At 45.5% G+C, this 21908-nt stretch overlaps 1 protein-coding gene across 1 annotated transcript in view; it reads left to right on the forward strand.

The window, feature by feature from the left end:
- Positions 1-21908, forward strand: part of LOC126522389 (uncharacterized) — a 43924-nt gene that overhangs the window by 8788 nt on the left and 13228 nt on the right. The window contains exons 3-6 of the mRNA XM_050171126.3: positions 1928-2060; positions 8509-8551; positions 13616-13724; positions 15640-15676. Of these exons, the coding sequence (XP_050027083.1) occupies positions 1928-2060; positions 8509-8551; positions 13616-13724; positions 15640-15676 (322 nt within the window). The remainder of the gene's footprint in view (positions 1-1927; positions 2061-8508; positions 8552-13615; positions 13725-15639; positions 15677-21908) is intronic.

Below are 21908 nucleotides of genomic sequence, written 5' to 3' on the forward strand. Positions count from 1 at the left end.
AGGGTGCCACATTATATCCCAGCTAGGATACCAAACACCAAGAAAACCACAACAGGAAAACCGCACACTTCCGCTTAGCATTCGCAGCAAAATTCATGTGGCCCCAATTCCACGGAATATGCACCTTGACCGTCATAAAGGTCGAAGAAAGGCAAGAGCAGAAGCCCTGGCTCGACTCTTTGGTGATGACACATCAAACACACCAGTCCTATACACCGACGTGGCCCGCTACCCACAGAAACGTGCCCTATGTCTAGTCGTACTAGACGGTGCAAACATTCTGAGGGCTTCGGCCACGCTCAACACTGTGGACAGTGGCACGGCGGAAGAGGCTGCTATCGCCCTAGCCATCGTACATGCTTCAACCATGCTGACGCCGGATGGACCTATCACAGTGGTCATTGATTCTCAGACCGCCTGCAGGACTTTGGCACAAGGGAAGGTGACACCCTACACACACCGCATCCTTACATCATTACACCCCACAGCGTTACACAGGGTGCGTATCACCTGGACACCTGGACACTCCTCTCTCCATGGTAATCAACGCGCTAATGTGGTAGCCCGAGAGCTCGCTAACCGGGCGCCATTGGAAGAGCTGTCCAACCCAGACGATGCACCGACAGAACCACTGAACCACATTGAAACTCAACAATATTACAGAGATACCAGGAGACACTTCCCTCCACCACATAATTCCCTTAATCCAGAAGATGCTGTCGCGTGGTGACAGCTTCAAACTAATTCATTTCCCTGCCTCTTTTATCTTCACCTCTTCCACCCTACACAATATCCCTCATACTGTCCCTATTATGGAGCAAAGCCCACAGTATATCATTGCACCTGGGAGTGTCCACACCCTCCGGGCTACTCCCCTATTCCTTCACCTTCCTCCTGGAAGACTGCGCTGACCAGCTCAGACCCGCAAGAGCAGCGACGGCTGATCCAGTGGGCACGCGGAGTGGTGCGAGCCAATGGGGCCCTGAACTAAGGACTCCACCCTGCAAGGAAGTTGCCCAATCTCATGACAAATGTTTTCTCTCTCTCTCTCTCAATGGCTCATACACCCGTAAGCAAGGAAAAGATGCAATGGCTCATAGCCCTGTAATGATACAATGTATGTACATCTCCCCTAACACACCCAGATCGGACATTGAGTATTTTATGCGATTCTTGGTACTGGCAAGTGACCACACCACCCCGGTCATCGTTGTCGGTGATTTTAATGTGGACATTGCCAAGCCACAAAACAGGGTTTGTCCAGTTCTTCGCCGACGAGTCAGCCACCAACCACACGTGGAACATGTGTTGATCTTACATTGGCAATGAATGTTCCCGTAGTTAAAACTGAAAATTTGGTCATATATCCTAGTGACCACAAAGCAGTGGTGGCAATTGTTACAGAATAAAACGTTTGCCAAAGTTTACTGTTTGTCTCGTTCCCATATCGTAGGTGGTGGGTGGTCCCCTTACAGCTTCGCTGTCCAACCAGCTTCACAGGGTGGAATGAGTCTTGAATCTTTTTTTTTGTCTGCTTTATGTGGAGACTGCTGATTCTCACATTCAACTTTCGACGTCCCTAAATTTAAACAAATGCAAACATCCCAGTCGCATGCTTTGATTCTCAAATATGTGTGGCCATTTGGTCCACATGTATTGCACATGTGCAGCAATTGAAAAATGTTGTTTTGGTTTTAGTGCAGTATTGCTTATAGTGTGCATATTCGCACCTCTGGTGACTTAACGCTATAAGCAATCTATGCTGTACCCATCACTCCACTGTTCCGTGCTGCAGGGGGTGTATGGAGCAAAGCAATAGGTGTTCCATTAATGTATCTCTGCAGAACTACTAGAAAGCTGTCGCTCGACTTTTACGGTCATCCTCCAATAAATTTCGTCAGTCTTTCTTTTTTTTATGTGCATGCAGGTACTTGGAGTGTATGGTCAGCGAGCTGGAATGCACTGTGGAGAGCTGTCTTGAAGCCACGCAAGGCATCGCAGACCGCATCTGTCGCAATGTGGACATGTGGTACGATGGCATCATCCGCACAGTGCCGGAGGTGAGGAGTGTCACCTTTTCCATTTGTCCAAAGTAGCAGTCAAGGAACACGAGCAGCATTCAAGCACAGGGACTCGTCTGTTCGGCATGACCCAGACAATAGCGTTAGATTAAGATATTCAAGTGCTGGGGCCATCTGGTTCTTGTGTGTGTCTGCAGTCGCATACGCAAGCAGAAAGACATGTACCCTTTTCACGGGAGTCCCGAAGGTGCTGCGATATTTGATCACATGGTGACGCGTCCATTGCTTGCCTCGGCTACCTCCGTTATCACTGTGTTTACAATGGATGTACATGCCAGTGTGGCTTGGCTAACCTCTGTTTCGGTAGATATTGTAGGCAGAGGCTGGGTGGATGATACGTGAAGCCTTGGTTACAGCTTCAATGGTCATGTAAATGCTTTTGGAGCTCAATATGCTTTGTCTAAACAGCGCGAGCAGCATATACGGTGCCTGTAATAAAAGCGGGGCTAAAAATGTATTCCAAGCTATCCTAGCTTTCTGGTTACGAACTGAATCAGTATCAGTGTGTTTAGCTCTTCACTCTTTATTTGCAAACACTTTGAAGCAGCAGCTTGTCATGCTTCTGATTCAGTAAAGTTCCTCAGTGCGGTCACTATCCGATTGTTTATTTTCCGCTTATACGCTTGCGAGCGTGTTAAGATGCGACTGATTTGTTCTTGCTGGGCACGAGGCTTGTAATGTAGATGTTTGTATGGTGCAATAGCTTGTAGCGAATACGCATGATTGCTAGTCATTCGCTTACTGTGTGGACGATTATGAAATATTCAGCTTCGAACATCGGTGAGCTGTTAGTGTAGCTGCCGTCACCCATGCTTTGGCGCATTGACTCAAGTGTGTGCCCGTTCACTTATTCTTCATTTGTTAATGATAGAGTGGGCGTAAGTTTGCGTTTGAGCTGGGGTGGATGTTTGCAGACAAGGTGCGAGAAACTTGCTATATGCCAAGAAGCGGCACTACTTCCTTTGTCACCATATAATTTATTTATTTATTTACGCATACTGCAGTCTCGGGAGGCTATTGCAGGAGTGGGCAGTGAGGGAGTGAAGAAAAAAAAAGTGAGAAAACAAAATACAGGCACGTATCAAGTAAATGCAATGGTTTTTAAAAATTCTTGCATAGGTAAAGAGCGGATGCTTCCAGGTAGTGAATTCCAGAGTTGAATGGCCAATGGACAGAAGCGGTGTTTGAACATCTCCATTCGGCAAAAGAAAGGGGTGAGGTTGAGATTATGAGAGCTCCTAGTGATAGAAGGTGGACTAAAGTTCAAATAATTATTTAGTGTAACAAGGCGCTCAGAATGAACCAGCGTGTGTAAAAATTGCATGCATTCTAAGCGGCGGTGAGATGAAAGAACTGTAAGACCTGTAGCTGCATAATGGGAAGAAGGGAAGAAATCTCGGCTATACTAGTTGCGAAAAATGAAGCGCACTGATTTCCTTTGGACTGATTCTAATTTTTTAATATCGGATTTCTTATGAGGATTCCATATGATGCAGCCAAAATCAAGGATGGAGCAGATAAGTGTTTTATACGTCAGCAGCTTGGTATCCTTTGGAGCCTTACGCAATGAACGATGGTGGTAACAGAGACGTCTAAAAGCTTTGTTACATATGATATCAATGTGTTTTGACCATGACATGTCGTGAGAGAAATTATGACCAAGGTATTTAAATTCGGTTACTCTTTTTAAATCTTGACCGTGGAAAGTGAAGTGATGGAGATGGGCATCTGGAGAAGGACATGGAAACAGTTTTAGAGAAATTAATGTTCATTTGCCATTCCTTGCACCACCTACAAAATTTTGCAAAGGAGTCATTAAGTAAATCATGATCCATTGGTGTGTTAATATGATGATAGAGGACGCAATCATCAGCGTAAAGACGAATATTAACGGACACGAAATGCAGCAAGTCATTAATATATAATAAGAAAAGAAGGCCTAAAATGGAACCTTGTGGGACGCCAGATGAAACACTGACAGGAAAGGAAACAGAGCCATTAAAGTGCACATACTGAGAATGCTGGGTTAGGGAGCTATGTATCCAACCTACCAGAGAAGGTTTATTTAGAATGGAGTTAAGCTTGTAGAAGCTTAACTTGCTAGAAGCTTAACCCTTTAAGGGTAGATTTTTTTCGCCATATGCGACCGCCCAGGGTAGATTTTTTTTATTGCAGATTCCAATTCTTCTTAGGGACTTACTTCGAAGAAAATTTACCGCAATTTTTCTAGGGTCTTCAAGGAGAGTACGGTAGTGCAATTAAGACGGGACAAAAGAAGACGCATAGGGACACACACAGCGCTAGGGTGACTGTAAAGTGAGAAAAAAATATTTTGTATTGGTATATATATACATAGTCTTCATTCATGAATAACAACAATAAAAAAGAAATAAACTTATAAGAATTAAAAATTTTATGCATTTTTATGCACATAGTTCAAGGCTTTGAATGTGCGCACACGAGAATATTTCGCAAGACTCAAATTTTCCTGGTCTTGCACAAATATATAATATGTACATCCATAGCGTAATCTAACTGCATAGGTGTGGGCACTCAAGAAAACTGTGTGGTTATGTGCCCGTCAAAAAAGCATAATGTGCGACAGACTTCTGCTAATCTTCATCTTATCGCCAACCAGAGGCATTTAGTTTTCGCGAGTGTCAAAAAAAAAAAGCTACAGGAACACATGCATGGCGGTATCCATCTTATGCGCACCGCTGTGAGCACTAAACGAGCGAGAAAGAGGCGGTTACCCTTTGAGCGATTAGTAACGAGATAGCCATCAGTTTTGCAAGCGCAAGTAGCCGAAACCACCTGTGGAACAAAATCCGAATCGCCACCCACCCGCGCACCCGCCAATGCGCGAGCGGTAGTATATAGACGCGCAGGAGCAAACTAGCACTAAAACAAACCATGCAATGACAACTGAGAGAAGGAGGCGCGTGACAAAAATTTCCTGTATTCCCACATAGTGGCAGCACATGACAGAAAAGAAAAAGTTGGGAAATTGGCGCGCTTTTTGAACGTACAGACGGCGCCGTAAATATACGGCTTCGACCATTTTCGGACTTGTTCGCGGTGCCGTATATTTACGTCATTGACCCTAAAAAGGGTTAACTTAACGTAGAAGCTTGTAGAATGAGGGGTACTCACTCGTGCAGGCATTCCGGGGTTGATGTACTTTCTTTGGGGGTTAGCACTACAATGCCAGCGCATGATTTAATTTTTTTTTTGTCCTTGTGGGAAGCCATGCATCACAAAGAATCGGCAACACAGGCAGTCCTTATGCAGCAGCAGTCCGTGAACTTACTCAGATTCACTCCATTCCTTACTATGCCAATCACAATTTTTGCAGCCAACTACTGCACATGTCTTAACTGCACTGCTCCACATTTTGGAGCATGAAAGGAGCACAGTGCATTAACGAAAACCCAGTTGCATTTTCCCACAGCTGATTGCACAGAAGCAGGGCAGAAGAGGTAATGGTTTCGTATTCGTGTGCTTTCGCTGAGGCAACGTGTGGCACAGCACTGAAAGCGCCATCTCGTTTGTCTAGAGCAAACTGATTCATGAAAAAAGGTCACTAGCTTTGCATCCCCCAAGTGCAAGACTCGCATGCTTGAAGCGCAATCAATATATAGCCACACCTATATCCTCGATCTGTAAAAACAGCCATGAAGGGCCATATAATAGAAATGTGTTTTAACAAAAATACTTAATTTGCACTCCAAAAGTCTCGGTCGACGCGAAGCAAGAAAAATATACATGTACGGGAGTTGCGATTGAAGTCAAGTCGAAGCAATCTAATCGTTAGTTGCAAGTTAATAATTTGGTATGGCGCATTCGCTGCGACCATGTATTGTGAAATGGTATGTATCATGATCGATTGTTTATCGACCTCACTACGTTGAGGAGGAGGGTGTCTGTCCACTGTGAAATACTGCTACAAAATTGAAGGTCGTGATGATGTCACTTGGCTTGTCTCAGCTTAATTTTCAGACGTTTCCATTCATCGCATGAGTAACGAGACTTCTTAGGGGTAGTAATCTTCATTCCATGCCGGTTGCCGCCAGTGTAGTTGTCTAATAAAATTACTAGAGGAAACTCTGGCGCTACGATCATAGATACCATGGGAATGATTTTTAGTACATGGCTTTGTCTATACTTCATGCTTGTGACTTAAGACAGTCTTGCAGCTTTATTTACTATGCCATACCTGCATCTTTTGCCCCAAATTTTGTTATCTTGTCTAAATGTAGATGACATGCATACATGCATAGTCACAAAAGAATGTCATGTTCTTTAAAGTTTTGTATTCAAAATGATGTATTTTCAAAGTCATAAAGCTCCTCAAAGCCAGAAAGACAACGTTTAGGCAAATCCATGTCCTAACAGTCATTCCCGTGCTGGCTGAACCGCCACGTTTGTAGCTGCTGTAGGCATTAGTGACACAGTTTCCTCTAGTAATTTTTGTAGAAATCTCATGGCCCTCAGGATCCAAGCACACGAGGTCGGCATGTGTGTAGTGCTGCCACGCCTATTTCTTGCATACGCAAGTCACTTGCATCTCCTAAAGTCACATTCACGTAACATACAGGAGCAGGAATTTTCGCAGCAGATAGCTAATCATGACGTGGCGCATGTCACCTCAAATTGCTGCCTTTGCCGAGTCTGGCTTTCTCCACTCGCAGACCGGATGAAAGATCTTCGGCGATATTTCCATCCGTCCATCTGATGGTTGTCTTTCATCTATCTAGCCTGGTCAATGTAAACTTTATCAACAGAGGCTAGATAGGTCTGGCTCACTGGGCTAGCTATCTGGTGTGGAATTGCATTTGTGATTACATAGGTGAGTTTTTACTTCATTGTAACATTAGTAATAAACACTTGCTGTAATGGGATTGCAGAGCCTATATGAACCCACACGATCAGCGAGGTGCAGAGAGTAATGCTGTCCTCTCTGGTGTTCCGGCAAGGCACACAAGTGTTGGAGTCTAGAGTAAGCATGCAAACTCCATGAGCGTGCTACAGCCGTGTGATTCTGACCTCGCCCGGTGGTACCTGCTTAAAGCCATCGTGGTTGTGTGGTCCCTGTGTCATGCCAGACTTTGCCTCCATGTGTGAATCTAGCTTAATCTATAAAACGCTCTCTTCTTCCAAGTTCTCCAGGTTTGATGATTGGCACACTTTTGGAGTATGGGATAGGCCAGTGTTCATGTGAAAGAAGACTCAGTAAGCTTGAAATGCTGCAAAAGTATGATGCGCAGGTGGTCACGTGATATTGGAACTTCTGCATCAGTTTTTGCATACAATGGGGTGGACTTCACTCAAGGGTAGTTTATTGCTTGTTGATAAATAACTGCATTATGCAGTTGTGCAGAAACGCAACCTGTAATTTTTGAGAGACATTCTGTGTGAAAGACATTCTTCATACATGGAACTTGGAGTGAAATCTGCTCGTAGTTTACATTGGCATTACAGGAACATATACAGCTTAGGTGTTAGATTCAAGAAGGAAGCATGGTATTCATTCTATTCACTGATGATAAACCTTTTCCCACTGAAGAAGTGCAGAGAGCTTTGAAAGAATGCCCCATCAATGTAAACTGATTTAGCGTTTGTCTTTAAAGTAGTATTCGTATTTGAAAGTCAATTTTTACTGTTATTTGTGCTCAGTGTCTTGATATTTTCACAGCTCTAAACGCAACGCTTGTGTGTACATGTCTATTTTCTTGTGGTTATGTTTGTGCTGTTACCCATATGTTTATAAATGCAAAATTTGTTCAATTCAGTTACAAATGAAGTGCAGTGCTTGAAGATGTCCGCTAAATGACTAGGTCACGTACATCACATTGACATGGGAATTTTGTTCGGTCTTCGTGGAAAACCTGTGAAACTGGGAAATGTGGAAATGCTGATCTGTTAGATCTCCTGAAAGCATGTGATAAAGGGTGTTGTTCTTCCGCATCTGGTTCTCTGTGTCGAGAAACTTTCTGAACGGATCTCGGTCAGAGTTGTAGCTGCCAGAGTCGAGCTCGGTCCCCAGTCATGGTGCCGAGCCCATTTCTCAGTCCCTGGCCTGCATATCTTATGCAGGCCACCAGTAGTGACCGTAGTAGGGCATAGCTCTTGTGGTGGGGCAGTATGGCTGAACTGTTCTTCCAGGTGCAAGGAAGGAAGGAAGGGTGGGTGTTTGAGCAAGATAAAATGTGTGAAGAGAGTCCTGTGACGCATCCCCAGCAAGTACGAAGTGCGTTGAAGCATCCGCCACATGTTTGACATGTCGGTTGGCTGGGTATGCTCTGTGTGGTGCTGGATGACAGTTTTGGGTAGTGTAAGTGTTGATGCCTATTTCGTTGGTTTTTGTATTGCGCATCGAAGCAGTGGGGAGATAGTTACTGGTTGCTGCTGGCATTTTTCACTGCAGGAAATCCTCAATCGGCCCTACAGGGAAGTGTGGGACAGTGTCCGTAAGTAGGAGACCAGACATGGTCTTTTGTTGTTTAGTGCACATATTGTTGGGCACCCTCTGCACGTATTTCCAAATAAAATACAGTAGAATCTCGTTGCAACGAACTTCACGGGACCGCCGAATTTCATTCGTTAAATTGAATTATCGTAGTACTGAAAAACCAATATTTTCATGTCAGTAATGTAACACAATGAAAATTGCATACCTTTGCAGTAGATGCGCGTGTTCATACGTAAATAATAAACGACAACGCTGGGCACAGTTTAACTACAATTTATTGCTTGAAGAAGTCTGTAAACTTCTTCTGGCGAGTAGACAGCAAGCGCAGCAGGACGAATGCCTCCACATCCTCAACCTTCCGCTGAACGTCATCAGTCCCATCTTTACAGCGCCCGACAAGTGATTGTGTCTTTTGTAGAAAAACTAGAACATCCAAGCTGGAAACAGTCTCTTTCTCTTCGTGTGTTGATCAAGTGTCTGCATCGTCTTCGTCACTACTGCAATCTTATTGCTCACGCACTTTATTCATGATATCTTCGTTGGTGAGCTCCGCGGTGTCGACTGGGAGCTTCTCGGTAAGCTCATTCCACAGTTCTGGGTTGAGCTCCTCTGTGTCCTCAGTCTTGTGGTGTTGGTGAAGCCTTTAAAAGGCCTGCCTTTCGCCAGCAGTTGCTGATTGTGCTTGTCTTCACGTTCCACCACGACCCTGTAAGCATTTCTGCAGCCTGACAGATGCTTACCTGTGTGGGCAGCTTCAGACGAATATTGATCAGGATGCACTGCACAAGACTCTTCCGAAATTCGGCCTTCACACACCTGATGATGCCCTGGTCCAAAGGTTGGAGCAAAGAAGCACAATTCGGGGGCATAAATTCAAGTTGCACATTGCTCAATCCCACATTCATGATATGTGCTGAACAATTGTCAACGATGATAATTTTTCTGTCTTTCTTCTTCATTGTGTCGTCGAGCTGCAGCAGCCACTGAGTGAACAATCCTCGTTTCATCCACACTTTTTTGTTGGCTTGGTAGTCGCAAGGCAACAAGATGTTTTTCAAGCAGCGTGGCTTAGCAGACTTGCCAACAACAGCGGCTTGAGTTTTTCCATGCCTGTGGATTTGCAGCAGAACAGAACCAATATGTGGAGACGTGATTTCTTTCCGCCCTTGCACCTGTCACCTTTGAAGTTCATTGTTTTATCAGGCAACAACTGATAAAAGAACACCGTTTCATCGCCGCTGAAAACGTCGTCTGGTGAGAAAGACTCGATCTCTTGAAAGCACTCGTTCCGCCAGGCAACCACACTCTCGGCATCTGCTGCCTTTTCTTCGCCACAAGCAACCTGCCACGCAATGCCATTCCTTTGCCGGAAGCAGTAAAGCCGTCCGGCACTTGCATCGAAACTGGAGATGTCCAAGGCGGCCGCGAACTGTAGCGCCTTCTCTTGAATAATTGTTTTCTCTGGCATCCTTAAACCACGTGAGGACAGCGTCGTTGACGTTCTGGTAGTTGCCAAGCTGCAAGTGTTTTCTTGAGGGTGCCAGCTGTGACTCTCGATGCAATTTCATGATCTTTTCCCGATCCTTGAGCATCGTTGCCATTGTTGACGGGGGAATATCGCGCTCTGTGCACAGGTTGACTTGCTTTCTTCCAGATTTCAGCTGTGTCAAAATGTCCACTTTTGCTTTGAGCGAAAATTGGCGTCTTTTTTTTTTTTTTTTACGCGGGGGCCAGGAGAACTCAGTGTCCCGAAAGCAAACGCACAACACAATCACAGCACCGATAACTTCGCAGCTCCTGCCGATCGCTGTCAACGTGGTGACGCTAGGCCTACGACGTAGTAGGAGAGTCCCAACATGACCATATGCGACGCTCACATTGGTGCTGATGCTGCTATGGATGATGATGATAGATGTAAGCCTCAGGGATTCGGTACCGAAACTTCAACGGAAGCATTTTGGTGATTACGGGATTAAATTATGTACGTTATTCTGAAATATTCGGCAATCTGAAGTTCGTAGCACTGAAAGTTTTTTACATTGAAAATATAGGCATTTTGGCAGAGATTCTTTAAAAATTCGTATGTCTGAAAAGTTCGTTAAAGGGACACTAAAGGTTACTATTAAGTCAACGTGGACTGTTGAAATACCATCACAGAAACGTCGAAACGCTTGTTTCGTGCCAAGGAAAGACTTATTTTAAGAGAAAATGCGTTCTGAAGCGTCCGCGTACCGCTAGCGCAGTTCAAATCGCCCGCCCTCCGATCGAGGAGTACTGACATCATGCGCCAACGGTGAGTAGAACGGCGTACGCAGACGGCGCTACGGCTTTTCTGCGCAAAACGCAAACGCGCGGCCAGAAACAGAGCCAAGACAGAGCCGACAGCAGAGCGAAAGCGGGAGTATGGTGGCTAGCGGAAGGAGAAACGAATTACGTCCCACATTACGTCCCACGGCACACGGAGGGTCCGCTTTCGTTAAACTATAGGCTGCGGCGAGCTCGCAGCGTGGTCGGCGTGATCTGTGAGAAGTGACGAGACTTTTCGCACTCGCAACAGGGCATAAAAAAGTGCGAATCGACGCAAAACTCTGCCTAGAAACATGCTTCGCCACAGCCAGGGCTCAATACGACCCAAGCTGGCGCGACCCAGATGTCGTTTCCCGCACCGCCACCAGGCGCCGCTACTATACCTCAAACTCCAGCGCAAGACGCCCATAAGCTGGTACTTCATTCTATGGCGCAAACTTCGACGCTCGTCGCAATGGACCCTGACACCGACAGATTGGCTCGCGATGGTGGGCTCAACTTCAGCGATTTGAGCACCGACGAGCGCGACCTGCTGCTGAGGGCTCGCACTGCCGGCGTCGTTGCGTACTACGACGGCGACCTCGACACCGGCTCTCCGGAGCGGGAAAGCAACGAGGGCTTCCCACGACATCACATGGACGTGGCATTCTTGCTGCTTGTTCCAAATGAAAGTGTCGCGAGCCAGCAGAACCCTCACAGCACGACGCGATAACGAAAGTACTGAAACTCCAAAGCGTGCGCGGCGCAGAGTCGAGCGCGCAGAGTCGAGCGAAAACGAAACCTTTCGAACACCCATATTACTGAAGGGTAACGTCAAAATGTTACTTTTTCTTAGAGTCGAATAGACCTAGACAAGTAGCATTTTTTTCCGTCTTATAATCGAATGAAATGATATTTTTAATACGAGTAGTTGAGTATTAGTAACACAAATTATGAGGAGTCCTTTCGTCATCGGGCTAGTACCGGAATGTCGCTGGGGGGTCTCAAATCGTGTCATGCATTTACCTCAATTTCTCGGTTACTAAAGCTCTGTTCGCGATTAAATTGACGCCTTAGATGTTCTAGAACATTGCTCTACCACTTTAACTTGAGTTTCTGGTAACCTTTAGTGTCCCTTTAATGTGCTGTTCATAGTAACGAGATTTTGCAGTAGCAGTTTGGTTGGGGGTACGTGTTGTAGTGCTAGCCAGTGAACTTGTTCATCCGTACTACAGTAAAACCTCGTTAATTTAATGTTGTTAAGTTGGAAAATTGGGTAATTCAGTACTCGTCCTTCGTAATCGTGCACATGTCACTCAATAGAGCAAAAGCGGTGCTAAGTGGCCAAATGAAACAAAGCGGAGGAGTCTGTATTGCCAGTGTCATGAGCAGAAACCGTATAAGAATGGCAGAAACGCTGAACCCTTCATGTCTATTTGTGCGTTTATGCGTATACCACTGCACATGACGCCACCTTGGCCATACGTGCCTTCAGAACTGCGTAGTCTCCATCCCAGATCGCATTGATAACGATCGCGGTTTTGTCTGCAGCTGCTGCAGCAAACAGTAGTTTCATTTTGACTCTGTGCACGCATTGGTCGCATGCCTTCAGACATGGTTGCTAGAGGGGGCAGTCTGACAGGCAGGAGAGAGGAGCTGCACAAAATCGCAATGAAACATGGCGTCCATTGTAGCAGGCGCTGATTGCGCTGGGAGTGCATTCAGCTGACTCGCTGGTGCGGCCATATAGGCGCACCTATAGCTCGGTTAGGCAACCTTTTCGCCTTTTTCTTTGCAAGTTTCATACATTGAGCACACAAGGGCTTTTACCTGCTCACCAAGCTGTGCATGTGAAAAGTGCGAGCAGCGGCGCCATGACAGCTGCGGATAGAGTATTAAAGCTGAGTAGTGGACAAGAATAGTTATTCCTCTTTTAGTTTAAACTTGTACTGTAATCGCATTACCTGCAACTAAAAAAATTTTGTAACTTAAATCTCTCATTTGGCAATGCTCTGCCGCCACTTGGGCGCACTGCAGAATTTGTACAGATGACAATTGTTTTGCACTCAGGCCAACCGATAAGTGCTTGTGCCTGTCACTTTGTGTTTCAAGTTTTGTCCTAAAATACCGCACTATAAGTCGGGAAGTGCTATGGAATAACAACTAGCCTGAAGCAATACCTTGCTAGGCTAAAGAGGTTAAGCTTATCATACAAAAAAAAAGCAAGCTTGTTGGCCCTGTCAGCCCTGAATAGCTTCCAAGAGAAATAGAATTATCCTTTTATTGTGCGATTAAGTGATAGCTGCTTGGTGTACTATTTTCGATTTACTTCCTCACTGTGTTTTTTCTGTGTGTGTTAATTGATCTGCGTTCTCTCGTAGCGCCCAGTTCATTTCATTGCAGTATGATGTATAAAGCAAAACCTTTTGCAAAATGAATAGTGTCGGTGCATCCACTGTCGCTCACCTTTGCGTACCTGAACCGCATTCCCCCTCAGCTATGTATTACTGAGGTTTTACTGTAAGTACTTCAAAGCTCACTCTTATCAAAATGTGTGCAAAGTTTTGGCTGGATTTCGGGCAGAGTCAAACCAGGTTCCTACGGCTTTCAAAGAGTGTGAGAACTCCCTTGTACAGCTTCGCTCTTTTTGATGCACGAGTTGGCCATATTTCCATGCATCTGTGAAGTATTCTTCCTTGTTATTGCGAGATCTTATTCCAGCACATCTTCACACTTTTCTTTACTTATCTTCACTACCGGACTTTTTTCTAAATAGCTGTAGCAGCAGTGCCAGACTTCACCACAGCGCTGTCTGCTGCAAGTGCTTCTTCAGCCTCAACTGAGACATCGTCAGATGCAAGGCCATTGACTGCCACGCGACTGCGGTAAGTGAAAGTGCTTTTCATGCTGCTTCAGTGATCGGTAGCTTCAGGGGACACTTCTAAACAGAATGTTTATTAAAAGCCAGATTGGTCGATTACACTCGTGCATTACTATGCACAGTCAGCTTCCACTAATTCAATCCTGACACGACCAATGATACTAGTTGAATTATTCAGTGGGTAGCATTAAACAAAATGGAGCAAAAATGCCAAAACACGCCAATTAATTCATTTGGCAGTATTTGTATGCTTTGCCACATAACTTTCCTGTACTGTGAAAGGCAAAGTGGGGAAAGGGGCCACTGTTATAGGACATAGCACGTATTCTTTAACTTACACATGTGCAGCCTCCGGTCACAGTACGAGCACTGTGATGCCTAACAAGTTTACCAGCAGGCCTTCAGAGTTGCAAAAGGACCCCAGCTCTTTTGCTGGCTTGAAACATCCCCTTGACTTTTTTTTTCGTCTTACCACATTCCTTTTTGCTAGCTTTCACAAAACACAGATAGGTTTTCTCCACTTTTTCGGGCATGGCGCGTGTGTGCACATGTAATTAGGAATGCGTACTGGGCCCAGTTGCACCTTTATACGAGGCACGCATGGCGGGTGAGACGAAGGGTTCAAATTGCCATGGCAACATCAGAAACAGCTTTGAAGGGCTGCCTTGCCTTATTAGGCATCCGATAAGTCACTAGCCTAGATAACGCCTCAAGTCCCACTGAAAAATTATGTCAGTAATATTACAGCAAAGTGTAACTCAGTCAGCGTTTCTCTAATGATTTATTTCCTGCATGTTCATTTTCAGTGTTGTAATGCTAACGTCTTTTATGTCTTGTATCTTGTACAGTGCACTCTTAGGCAAAGGTATACCCTTTGAGGTGTATATCTGCCACACAACAATAATCATCTGCCATGTTGAGTTTCCTTTCTTGAATATGCTGCTACTTTCCTGCTGGGAATGCTATGTAATGCTGATAACGCACATACCATACGTTACTGGGAAGTACTGGGAAGTACCGGGGCTCACAGTGTTAAAGAAAGGAAATGCGGACAAGACAGATGACTATTATTGTTGTGTGGCAAAAGGGTGTAATTTTGCTTAAGAGTGTAGATCCTTCTTCACTTCACTTCTCATGTTGTCTTCTTGGCTCCAACTCCGAAGTGTCGGTCGTGTGTATCGTTTTCCCTTTGTTTTCCTCACCAGTTGTCACAACTGCAACAGTGCACCTTTGGCATGGTCTATCAAAAGTGCTTACATTGAATGTTGCATGTCGTGACTTTTGATGTCTTGCGCGGTTGTTTAAATATGCACAGCTGCATAGGCTAAAAAAGGAGCTTTGTGTCCTCGAACAGAGGTTGTTACTATCGTCAAACATTTGGCTCATGCACCAGATGCAAGGTTTGTTAAGTGCGATTCACAGCTACAATCACTCCAGAAAGTGTTTAACATTCAGTATTATCTAGCTCGCAAGCAGTGATAGCAAACTTTATCAGGTTTCAAATAGTTTGTTGCTTTCTATCAAACTTCAAATAAAATTGTCTGAGAGTAGTTTTCTGCCTCATCTGCATTTCTAACGCAATGGTTGTCATATCAAATAATGTTATCATTGTAAACATTTTTAACTCTCATGTATCTGTTTTCTCTTGCCATTTGTTCAACGATGCCCCCCTTACACAATGCTCCCCTTGGGGCCTGTAAGGTACTTTGAAATAAATAAATAAATATCATGTTTTCCAGTATCATGCATTCTTTTTTTCCATGGTCCCTTTAGAAACGAATCAATGGGGTTCTTATGTGTGCTGTCATTTCAGTGCCTGTGCATTGCATATTTGCATTGTGACACTGTTTATGTTATCTAGACTTATGAACAGAGCTTCTGACAGCTGTATGTTTGAATTTCGTTTCATTTCTTTGCAGGCAAAAGACACTTGTGGCCAGTGCAAAGGCAAAAAGGGTGAGTGCAGTATGCCTCAATCATTTCTAAGGTGTGCACTTGCATAAAAAGATGAACGATCAGCCCAACTCATCCACTGCTACCTTATTTTTCATGCAGCCCTGAAAACAGTTTCAGCTCATCCACTGCTCTGTACTTGTAAACTCCAGATGGCACAAAAAGCCTGTTGAATAGTGAAGTTGCGAGCATAAACTCTTTGTTGTGTTGCTAGCTGTCTATTTCAAAATGGCATTCTTCGTGGGATGAGTGGCGCATTTTTCATGGATGAGTGAGTCATGTTAAAAAGAAAACAAAATGCAGGGATTCGGAAAGCTCAGCATCTTCGAGTAAGAGCTATTTTGTGATACAGTGGGTAGTGGTGAAACTGATAAATAAGAAAAGCCAAAACATGCAGTGATACCCACCTATGTGCAATGAAGCCCACCTTTGTTATACTATTAAAACTTCTCAATGTGTTTTACCTTCCTGACCAACTTTGCATACTTTCGGTTTGGTCTTGTGTAGCTCTTTCACTCCTGAGGACGAGTCAGACTTGTTGCAATTTGTACCGCTCCTCCTGAGGTCATGCTGGGCCCATCCGCACTAAAACCTGGAAGCATAACTGTTTCAAGGATTTCGTTTGGAAAGGTGCAGGGAGAGAAATAATTTTATACAAAACAGAAACGTCATTGCAGGGAGCTGGGCCTCCTGCGCTCCTTCTCGGTAGGAGCGGTACAAATTCCAGTGACAAGATTGGCTCATCTTGGTAGTGAAAGGGTTAATATGATCAACAAAATTGTTTGCATTAAAATTCTGCTGCAAGTTTAGTTTTTTCTTATTTTGCCATTGTTAAAGGGTTATGCTGATAGGACACCGGCTGCAATGGCTCGGTAACCATGGCATACTGCTGCAGAGCACACGATCGCAGGTTTCATTCCAAGCTGCCATGGCTGGAGTAATTTCACTTTAGTGACATTTCACATGCCTAACACCAGATACATCAGCATCTATGGGCATCAATCAGCATTGCTGGCATCATTACAAGATGGCGTGCTTGCTACTGTGCCACGAATGGTGTCACCCATAGAAGTCGATGTGTCCAGTACTGGTCGGTCATGTGAACGCTCACGAAAGTGAAACTATACCTGAAAGTGATCGTCTAAAAATACCGCCACTGCATTTCTAAATGTGCACAACCCAACAACCCAAAGGCATTCACTTTGTTCAACTTGTGGTGTGTCAAATCAAAAGGGACACAAACGATATAGTCAACGTCCAATTATTCGGACTCCCGAGGGGCTGTGAAAACATCGGAAAAGGGGGGCAGTCCGAAAAAGTAAATGCATGCCTTTTGCAGCCCCAAAGAGTTCAAATCACCACAGGCACTTGCGAAATAGCTCTGAAGGCCTTCCAGTTTACGTATTAGGCCTATCAGTGCTCGTACTGCGACAGGCGATGGGTGCCCGCGTGTGAAATTAAGGAATGCACATTGTGTTTAGTGACGATTGCCCCTTCCCACTCTTGGTGTGCTTCACCGCAATACATCATGTATGCTTCTCCGCGTAACACCGCTGTGTTTTGGCGAAGCAGACTCTTGGGGCCCGGCATTATGCAACACATGATGCTTTCTGCGCTTTGGCTAGGATTACGAGGCGGAGTCGGCGCCATTGCTGACAACGGAGAATTCTTTCAATGAAAAATATGCTTGGTAGCGAACGTTAAAGCAGCTAGGTGTAGCATTGCCACTGTGGTGGCAACGACTGCCAGCGGATTGGTGTGCGAAAGCGCCAGTTCAAGGTTGTAAAATAATGAACATGGCAATGGTGATGGCTTTGATTAATGCCGTTTCAGACCTATGGTCGCAACAAAAAGTACAGAGATTAGGACGGAAAAGAGTTTTTGTGTCCGTAATTTGAGATGTTCTTGTACATTGGCTCTATGGAGTGTGGTAGTGTCACAAAGACGTCCGAAAAATCGGTCGTTGACTGTAGATGCTAAATCTGTCAAGTCTGAACGTATTCTTTCCAAAGCCTATTTTCATCAATTTTGCAGTAAGCAGTTTGTTGGAAGATAAAATGAACGCCACACTTCTGTTTATTGAACTTTCGGCAGAAGTCTAGCTCCGCATCGTCAACGTAGCATTTTGGATTTCAGTGCGTTTCCTTGTACAATGTAGACCGCTTATAACGTAAGTCGTGGGACTTGTAAAAATCCGTGCTATAAGCAGTACTGCGTTATAACCAAAGTATGCTGTTTTCGGCTTTTGCCTATGCCAAATGGACCACCCACCTTTCACACACAATTTATTACCTATTTCACTCACACACACACATGCAACACAATCTCAACACAGCACAGAAACCAAGTTCTCCTGACGAGTGCGGCATCAGCAGAAGAACGCTATTTTCTTCTGGAGATTTTTTTTAACAGTGCTTCGAACAATTTCATCCTCTACAAGACCTGAGCAAGCACTGAAGTGCTTTCTCACTCAAACTGTTCTTCGCGCAGTAAATCTTCACTTTGCTGAGGTATTCCAAAGCATCTTTGCACGGGACATCTGGGTCTGGCGTCAGGTCGACATCGTCGTCCCACTCGTCTTCGGTTGCAAGCTCCGCGCACCGCTGCGACAATCACATCATCCGTGCTCACTTCCTCGCAGACGAGAAGCTCCGACTCACCGGCATCGACATATTCTTGGAAGGTGCCTGTGGCGGAAACAAACTTGCTTTCAACGAGGCCGGACCACATGTCGTCGGTGTTGACCGTCTATCGGCAACATTGTTGCTCGGCTCATCAGCGTCAAGAGCCTCTACATTGCAATGAAGCCTGCTTTGTGCAAGCTTTGCTTATTGTAGTGGCTTTTACCTGCCGCCACGAAGCGGCAGCCATATCAGTCGCGCCCCTTAAGTTCACTTTAAGAGGCTGCTGCTGCTGCACGCTCAGCAAAACTTTCGCAGATGCGTTTTTTGTAAAGTGCTTTTACGGTTGTGATGACACCCTGGTCGAGCAGCTGACATCTTGCAGTCGTGTTGGCAGGCAGAAACTTTAACTTGACTGCAGTCAATTTTGCCTTGACGTTGTGTGCTGTGCAATTGTCGAGAATGAGCACGACCTGTCTCTTCTCTGCCACCATGTCTTCATCGAACTTGCAAAGCCAGTTTGTGAACATCTCTTACGTCACCCACGCCTTTTTGTTAGATTTGTATGCCACTGGCAGGCACTCGCTTTTTGAAGCAACGCGGCCTCGCCGATTTTCCAATGACAAACAGGCGGCACTTGTCGCTTCTTTCTATGTTAGCGCAGAACAACACAGTTATACGCTTTATTGAGGCCTTGCGGCCAGAGCAGGCTTCACCTCTCAGCGCAAGAGTGCGGTTGGGCAGAAGGTTATAAAATTCGCCAGCTTCGTTGGTATTGCATATGTCTCTGTCCGTATACTTGGACAGCATGGTTTCCAAATTTAAGCGAAGCCAGACTTCGATGGACTCGTCATTGACATCACCGCTTTCACTGCACACCACTTTGCAGCTGATGCCATGGCGATCCTTGAATCGCTGGATCCATCCATTAAGTCGGTTGAAGTCGTCGTGGCCTAAAAGAGCACCAAGGGACTTGGCTTTTTGTCGGAGCATGGGGCCACTCACTGGTATGCTCTGAACCCTAACTTCATGGAACCATCTGAAGAGCCCTGCGTCCACGTCTTCGTACTTCAACGTACGCATTCTCTTCCGTGACAGGGAAGATGAATCTTGCTGCAATTGCTGCCACAATTTGTTCTTGTTCTTGTATATGGTCGACACGGTTGTGTCGGAAATGCTGTATTTGGCCGCCATTGACGCCTTCTTCAGCCCACTTTCTATGTCCCTTATAACGCATTCCTTCGTCTCCAGCGATAAGGCATGCCTTTCTCACACCGCTTGAAGACGCCGCCGACCCCATGGTGACAAAAGCCCGACAAAAGTGCACGGAGGACAACTACGACACGACGAGATCATGACGTGCACACACCAAATGCAACAAAGAGACTGAAAAAAAAAAAAGTGTGCTATCGCTTCCACCTCGCGCAGCACGCACCCTGATTGGACGCTGCTGTAGTGATGAAAACACTCGCCCTTCTCCTTTTCGGTTCGCTTTTCGCTGCTGGTCTCCAAGCACGTGCCCATGCTCCCCCTTCTCACTTGCGCGCCCGGCAACCGTGTGGCCGTGCTCAACGCCTCCGAGAAAAGGCCGTGCTTTGTGCTCCGATTTCATGGTTGCGCACTTAAAGGAACCGCGCTATAACCGGTATTCTGCCTCGCGCGCCTACGCAATAAATGGCCCGCCTATACATTGAGTTCTATGGGAGATATATCGGTGGTAAAAAAACCACGCTAAAACCGGTCCCGCGCTTAAAGCGGTTACGTTATAAGTGGTCTGCACTGTATTAGGGCCATTGTGTCTTAGTAAAAGTTCTGGAAACTTGCCAAGTTCAGTCTTTGGCTCCTTAGAACATAACGTAGTCACTATTTATCGCTAAAAAAATTCTGCACATCCAACACACATGTTAGAATCTGTGAAGTGAAGCTTTCATGAAGTAGTTAAGGAAATACTGCAAGTTTGCCCATTTCGCCCCTTCGTCATTGGCTTAAAGGAAACGGGCTGCTCTCGCACACCTGTGCTATGCAATGGGAGAAATCTTATATTCACTTGTATTTCTTTATTTATTTTACATGTGCCAGCTGCTTGGCCAATCACCCATTTTGGTTATGTGCCATGGTCATACCTGCCAACCCTCCCGATTCGCCCGTGAGGCTCCAGATTTTTTACTGAACTTTCTGATTATACGATCACTGTCTTATATCTCCCGAAAAGTGGTCTCTGTTTGCGCAATAATGGTTTTTGCCGAACCGGCACCATGGAATCTACAGCCATGTCGTAATAGTCAGCATCGCCAACAACAGCCGCACTAGCACCATCGGTATCATAGACGAAGCAGCCGACTACGGTGCCTAGTAAGCAGACCAAAGCCAGAGCCAATGTAGCTCTTGCATTTCACGCATGCCTTCCTCCATGCTGCATCTTGTTGCTGCTGCTTGGTTCTTTATTCTATGCTGCTTGTGTATATGATTAGTGTTGGCTAGGCCATGTGTGTGCGGTGCTCCATGTAAAGTTACAGCCCTCGTGTGCTTGATGCCATAGCGCTATCAAAGCCCGAGAAAAGGTATTTGCAGAAGTCTTTGCGATATTATACTTCTGAATTTCCGTGCTTTTTGACATCAAGAAAAGGAGAACATTTTGCATGTTGTATAACGTGTGGATGCGAAGTCAGCGTGTGTCACGGTGGCAAAGGCGACTTGAAACTGCATGTTTCCATGGCGAAGCATTAAAGCTATGTTCGCACCGCTGAGCAGCAAGACAACATAGTGAACTTTCTCCAGGACAACTGCGACAACAGTGTCATACAAGTGGAGTGCCTGTTTACGGGATTCTTCGTCGAACACGACCTACCCCTTTGTGTCAGCGACCACATTTGGCCTCTTCTAGGGAAAATATTTCCAAAATGCAGCAAGGCGAAGCGTTATGGATGTGGGCGCAACTCTGAAACGCAACGCAACTCTGAAGAATGCAGAGGTAGCTAACCTGAAATTTATTTCACAGGCATCGCTCTCGAGTCTTCGTTTCTTTAGTCAGTTTCCCTGAGCTGCTGCCCCGAGATTCCAATGAATCTGTTGAAGACGCTTTAGATGCTCTCAAAGCTGAGTTTGCCACACTACAGGCGTACAGCCTTCAAGAGGACATTCTGAATGGAGAAAGGTGGGACATGCAGTGGCCTGTGGTTGTAAAAAATGAAAAACAGTGATGGAAAACATGTTTCACCGAGTTGCCAAGGTGATGCTCGATTTACTCGTGATACTGCATAGCAAGCCAGAGTGTGAGAGGATTTTTAGCACAGCGCGAGAAACTCTGGACAATTCCGCTCGTCAATGTGCAACACAACCCTCCAACACCGGCTGCTAGTGAAGAGCTGTCAGTCTCGACCATGTTTTGAGCAAAGCTACTCAGACAAATTTTTGAAGTGAGCAATGTCTGCTACTGCAAGGTCCCTGCAAATGGACACATCGAACACTGCCTGAAAGTTTGAACAAAACCTCCCTCCCCCCCCCCCCCCCCCCCCCTTGGCGCGAATAAGTCTCCCGATTTTCGATCTTGCCAGATTGGCAGGTATGCATGGTATGGAAATTACAATCTCCAATGCTCAGCGATCATCTCGGAG

The sequence above is a fragment of the Dermacentor andersoni genome, chromosome 6 (assembly GCF_023375885.2).
Source record: "Dermacentor andersoni chromosome 6, qqDerAnde1_hic_scaffold, whole genome shotgun sequence".
In the NCBI taxonomy this organism is placed as follows: domain Eukaryota; kingdom Metazoa; phylum Arthropoda; class Arachnida; order Ixodida; family Ixodidae; genus Dermacentor; species Dermacentor andersoni.